Source organism: Equus quagga, chromosome 6, assembly GCF_021613505.1.
Source record: "Equus quagga isolate Etosha38 chromosome 6, UCLA_HA_Equagga_1.0, whole genome shotgun sequence".
Lineage (NCBI taxonomy): Eukaryota > Metazoa > Chordata > Mammalia > Perissodactyla > Equidae > Equus > Equus quagga.
Genome location: NC_060272.1, coordinates 2,719,559 through 2,725,558, shown reverse-complemented (window position 1 = coordinate 2,725,558; position 6,000 = coordinate 2,719,559). Strand labels below are relative to the sequence as shown.

At 57.9% G+C, this 6,000-nt stretch overlaps 1 protein-coding gene across 5 annotated transcripts in view; it reads left to right on the top strand.

Moving 5' to 3' along the window:
* Positions 1–6,000, top strand: part of MCF2L (MCF.2 cell line derived transforming sequence like) — a 174,244-nt gene that overhangs the window by 3,764 nt on the left and 164,480 nt on the right. For all 5 annotated transcript variants that reach the window (XM_046664016.1, XM_046664013.1, XM_046664008.1 and 2 more), the window contains exon 2: positions 3,269–3,441. In XM_046664016.1, coding sequence (XP_046519972.1) covers positions 3,273–3,441 — 169 coding nt within the window. In that variant the 5' untranslated portion in view covers positions 3,269–3,272. The remainder of the gene's footprint in view (positions 1–3,268; positions 3,442–6,000) is intronic.

The following is a 6,000-nucleotide window of genomic DNA, read 5'->3' as shown; positions in this document are numbered from 1 at the left end:
GGTCGGGGGTGGAGGTGGAGATGGAGGGGTCGGGGGTGGAGGTGGAGGGGTGGGTGCTACCTAAGTAGGGAAAGTGGCTGGGCCCCTCACCCCCTGGACATGGCCTCTGTGGCCAAGTCCTGCCACAGCTCCGCCCTCCCCTTGAGCTCCCCCTCTCCTAGGGCTGCCTTCTGTTTTTTGAACGGTAAGACTCCGTTTTCATCATGGGCACTTCGTAACTGGTTCTGCAGTTGTCGTGAGGGACAGCGGGGCAGCGGTTGTGATGTTTCTACTTTAAGTGCATCTCTCTGGTGTTCTGGCTCCAACTGAGGAGCGGCCGGAGGAGGCAGAGTCAGATTTGGTACCTGACGCAGTTAGGCTCCTGTGAGTGAGAGTTCACGCTGTGCCCAGCGGCCCCCAACTCCTTCGAGAGGACCTGTGACTGTGCTGAGAGTGTGAGCGACGCTGAGCTGGCTGTCGCGTTTGTGTGCAGGGAGCTCTGGTCCGTGCATGAGTCGGCTCTTCCAGGACTCCGAGCTCCAGCGGGGCGGCGGCTGCCCTCGTGTCCGTGCCCCCAGCGCCCCAGAGGACCAAGCAGGTGCTGAGCAGATGCAAGGGCTGATGGCACCAGCTGACTTGGATGTCCCACTATGCTTGGCCAAGCCCAGCTACCCAGGGACTGATTCTCATCTGTGCACAGCGTGCGAGACCCCTGGAGCTCCAGAGAGGGACAAAGACCAGGCAGGGGCCGCCATCAGCTCCCCTCGGTCCCCGCCACCTATCAGGGCTTATTCACTGGGGAGCTGAACTCAGTGCTCTGTGGTGACGCCAGTCTTGAAGTTTTTAGAGGGAACTGATGCTAACGACGGCCCGCATGGCCTGAACTCTGGATTTGTCCTGTGTGCCTTTGGGGTTACGCAGCCGAGGAAAACCCACTGTGGGGAAACCGCCAGCTCTTCTGTGCCAGGGTCTCTGCCTGGATGTTTCAGGGTGGTTGTCAGCCTTGCATCCTTCACCTTTTGGGATGCTGCTGTCCAAGGCTGCTGGAGAAGTACGATCCCAGAGGAAGGAGGGAGCCCTGGGCAGGAGCCATACCCTCCCCAGGCCCCGGTCACCAGTTGCCCTCAGCCAGACGGAGGAGTCTCAGGTGCCGAGGCTGACCAGCCAGCGGGGGGAGGCGGCCCTGGACTTTGTCTGTCTTCAGCCAAGTCAGGTGAAGGGCTGCTTGTTTGTTTTTCAGAACAAATTAATTAAAAGAAAACTTTTCATCTTCCCAGTGTGTCTTGAGACCTAGTGAACACTGACTCCAGGATCCTGCCGCAGAGAGGACAGAATAGGCGGGAATACCTCCTCGGGTTGGTGGAGGGCTCAGGTCCTGTACGGCCCGGCCCCAGGGGGGGATGGCGGCCAGTGGGGACACGTGGAAGTGCACGCTGCGCCTTTTCCTGCCGGAGGTTTTTGGGTCATGATAAGCCTGCTGGACATTCTGGGTACAGTTTGGAGGGAGAGAGGGCACAGCAGGATTGTTTTGTTTTGTTTTTAACCAGGGAAATCTTTCTTCCTACTTTTTAATGTCAAAACTAGACTAAAGTGATGGGATGTGTTTGGACCTGGGCCTGACTGCTCGACAGTCTGTGCCCTTCCTGGAAGGAGCACCACCCGTGGTCTGATTTTCTTGGAGAGACAAAGCAGGAACTAAGACAAGTGAGGCATGCTAAGGCCCAAGGTCCTGCCGGGGGAGCTGGCTTTGGAAGGTGGCTCCACTTCTCCCATTTTCTCTGTGCCGCTTCCTCGTTATGGTGTTAAAGAAAATGTTATCAGATCCAGAAGACATGCCTGGAAAAGTGACATGAAAGATGCGTACAGTGACAAGCGAGTTGCTGACCAACAACGGTGTCAATCAGAGCAAAGGGGCGGGTGGGGCCCAGAGGAGTCTTGGGTTTCGGCAGGAACAGGACGGGGTGGGAGAAACGCCATCTCTTCTGGTCAGGGACGGGGTGGAGTTAGTGTGCCCCAAAGTGTCCGGGACCTGGACTGCATGTGCCCCGGCTATCACGGCTCCTTTCTCCCTGGAATGGTCGTCGTGCCGCGGCGCCGTGGTTCCCGTGTAGCCAGCACGCTGGAACCCCTGCCTGGGCCCGCCGGCACTGGCGGGCTTCTGAAGCTGCTGGGCGTGGGGAAGGCGGCCAGGCCTGTGTGTGAACCTCGCCGAGGGCAGCCGGCACCGGGCGGTGCGGCCAGGCGGTCGGGGTAAACCTTAAATGGAGGAGCGGCCGGGGCTTCAGCCGAATGGAGTGAAAGGGGAGATTCGGTAACAGGAGGGCACGAAGCTCGGGTCCTTGGCAGTGCTGGGTCCTCGGCGGTGGCAGGCAGTGGGCGAGTGGGCGTTTCCCATTGCCATGTGGCCTCCTCCTGGGCACTAAGGGTCCCCGTGTGGTGCGGCCTGGGGCAGGGACCGAAGCTCACCCCGCCGGATAAAGAGGATGTGAGCAGCGAGTGGAAAGACGGTGTTGCTTGTGGGGCCACAAGTAAAATTTATTCAAGTTAAATTATTTACATCTTTATTCCTAAAGAAGGGGCCTTGCCAGGTATTAGGCCGACAGGGGGAAACAATAATGAGCTGTAATATGCTAAAGGACCTTGTACAAACAGTGTGGTCAGTAATTACCTAATGAAGGTGAAATGCTGGCCCAGCAGATGACTCTAGATGGCTTCTGTCTGAAATACAGAAGTTGCTAGTTGTCTCTTTGAATTCAAGGTTGCTTCCCCAGAAAACCTGATTCAAGTTTCTTTGCCAAATTTTCACTGGAGGAATGAGACTTTAATGCTTGTGCTGGAACTCAGAGAACGTTTTTTCCTTAGAGGATTTCAGATGTTTTAAGTAATCTGAATAAGCAGTGGCTTTGAAAATCTGCCAGTTCGGTGAATTAGATTGTGACATTGAAACCAGGAGGAACGGGGACTTTGATGTCCTTGAAACAAGATCCTAAATGTCAAGGGGAAAAATCTAGGGTTTTTTTCCTCTAAGCAGCAGAAGCAAATAATATTTTTGACTATACAACTTTATTGTATTTCAGTATTATAAAAGGAGATTGCTTGTTTGAGCGTTGGCGCAATAGAAATTCGATGGAGAAGGATGAATTTAGCTCTGAACGTGCTGCATCCGTTTCAGGATGAGCACCGCTGAAGGCCCTATCTGGTTACATGGGCTTTGTTCAAAGAAACAACTGTGATGTCTTTTGGCAGCGTGACCTCATTTTCCTTTTAAAATCTGGTTTTCATGCTACAGACTCATGTTTGACTGCTGGAGATTCATCCTGTGCAAGAAAACCGGACGCGACGACTGTTCTTCCACGCCGCGATCCAATGAGGCCAAAACAGAGGAGAGTGACCATCGGATTGATGTCCCAGACGGCATCAGGCTCGTTGGAGAGCAGCGCGAGGGGATGGCCACACCCACAGGTAGGGCCGGCTTTAAACCTTCTTTTGATCCTGAAGCGCTTACTGCTGATTACTCACGAGTCCTGTTCTTAGCCGCTCTGGCCCTTTTAGGAGGCTGATGTGTTAGATCTGGGGGCAGAGCTGAAGGCCTGGCCTCCTGGGTCGCCTGCAGTGGGAGACTGAGTTAAGGCGGCGGCTCCCTGCCCAGCCCAGCGACACGGTGCCTCCAGAGGCCTGCTCGGGTGGCTTCCTGGTGGTTATTTAAAGGAGCATTTTAAAATGAGCTTGGCTCTGGTGAGAGCTCAGCAGAAATGTTTACTCGGGTTTTCAGTGAGGCACGGTGCACCTGACGGGGAGCTGTTCCCAGGCTTGGCTTCAGTTTTCAAGAACACAAGAGCTATTGTTTGGATTTGGTGTGTTGTCATATTGAGATGACAGTGGCCCAGAGGGCAGAATGAGCAGTGCACCGTGGTGACAGCCCCCACACCCCTCAAGGCTCAGCCTGACCCCTCAGTCCAGGCTGGGGGGATCTTCTCCCTGGCCTGGCTGTCTGAGAGCTGTCGTGCGTCTTGTAATGGAAGGAAGTGCCTGCTGCCTGTTCTTGGCTTTGCCTGCATTGCTGCCATCCTTGCCTGACTCTGAGAGTTCCGTCTTCACTAGACAAGGTGAACGCACGCACTGACCACCCGCGGGCGGGAAGGTGTGAGTCCAATGGTGAGGGTGCCGGCCTGGTACCGCAGTGACCAGAACCAGGCAGGCTTCCAAAGCCGAAAGCTAGAGGCTCGTCTGAGAACTTCAGTGACACTCCTCCCAGCTCCTAATCTGGACTTTCTCGGCCTTGCCCTAAGCTGGCATCCGCCGTCACTGGTCTGGACTGTGGGGGCTCGATAGGCAGAGGCCACGCTCTAGACCGTGTGTGCTGCTGTCCCCGGGCCGCCCGCTCGGGGCTGTGTCCAGGGTTTGAGTCCTGCGGCGTGCGTCTGAGGGTGAGGATCGTAGCTGTGCCGTCTGTGGAACTCGGCATTTGCACGTCTGCTTCTGCAGAGGAATATTTGTGCTGCGACTGTGGCAGGTGTCTCGTAAGTGCCCCCAGACCCAGCGGTTCTGAGCCACAGCTCCGCTGACGGGCCCTTGCGCTCGTGAACAACATGAAGTTGGCTGGGTGGGTGGTGGCGCTCCCGTGTGGTTGCCCCGCAGTGTCTGGGTTTAGTTCTGCAGGTTTAGAAAGTTGATTTTTGTCACTGCCCTTGTCAGTGACTGTTGGCGAGCAGGAGGCTGAGCCTGTCCCTCCGAGTTAGTCTCCCCACGCCCGGAGTGCCTCGTCTTTCCAACGCCTGCATTCTCTTGACTGCCAGACACAGATCTGGGTTCTCTGGTCTGTGTCCACTCAAGGAAGGAGGCGAGTCATGGGCCGGTCACTCGCTGGGAGCGAGAAGTGAGGAGAGGACTTGGGGAAGTGCTCATCTGGTCCTGCCCTGGAAGGGGACGCAGGAGGGGCCTGCTTCCTCGCTAAGGGGGAGGACGACGGGCAGGTGCCCGGGCTGACTGGACGGTCACTTCCCAGCGGGAGGTTGTCAAGTCTTTCAGGCTCGGCCTGGCTGCACATTAGCCGCCTATGACCACGCGGACCCTGCATCAGTCGGCTCCTCTGAGCCCGGGAGCCTGCTGTGCGTCAGGTTCGAGGGAGGCGGCCTGCGGAGGAAGCTCTGCCTCCAGCCTGGCGGCCAGAACCGTTTCCAGACTTCCCGGCGCCTCCCGGCCAAGGAGCCCGCCTCTCGCCATGTCCTGGCAGATCGCCGCCTGGGGGTGAGGCTCGCCAGTCGAGGGCAGGTGCCCACGTCCAGCTCCGGGGTGTCACTGTCCCTCCCGGGCCCCGCGAGTGTGGGCGCGTCATGGAACCTCCGCACGGTGTGGGTTACCACGCGCGTGGGGCTGACGCGAGGATCCCCCAGGTGGCGCCTGCCCAGGATGGTGGGTCAGAGCCATGCTCTGAATGGTGTCACCGCGCGATTCCCCCCTTCTCCGTAGCCTGCAGAACCTCGCTGACTTCCCGCGAGTCCTGGAGACGTGGACGGCTCTGCCACCGAGGCCCTTTGGGGCTTCCTCCCACCCTGGACTGGAAAGAATAGGAAGGGATCTGCTGAAAAGCTCTGAAGCCAGGCGGGGGTGCTTGAGAAGGCCAGGCAGAGCTGGGAAGTGCTGGGCCGACACTGATAAGCTTGTTTTTCAGCTCGCTTGGTGCAGCTACAGCCCTGTGTCTGCGCTCGGCTTTTCCTCAGCCTCCTTCACTGCAGCACGCTGCATGACATTATGTGTCACTGCACTTGCAGTTAACTGTGTCACGATCGCCACGGGGAGGCCTCTGATCCCAGGGGACTGCCGGTGGCCCTCTTGGAGGGTTTCCACCTGACCCGGGCTGGGGCACCTGTACTCCAGGGCCTGCGGCCTCTGCGAGTTGGCCCCGCGGAGGGTCAGGGCGCCCCTTGGCTTGGCTGGATGCGAGGGTGGCTGGGGGAGGCGTTGCGAGGTCACGCCGTGGTATCCAGAGCCCGTCGCCTTCCCGGGCGTGCCCTGGTGGAG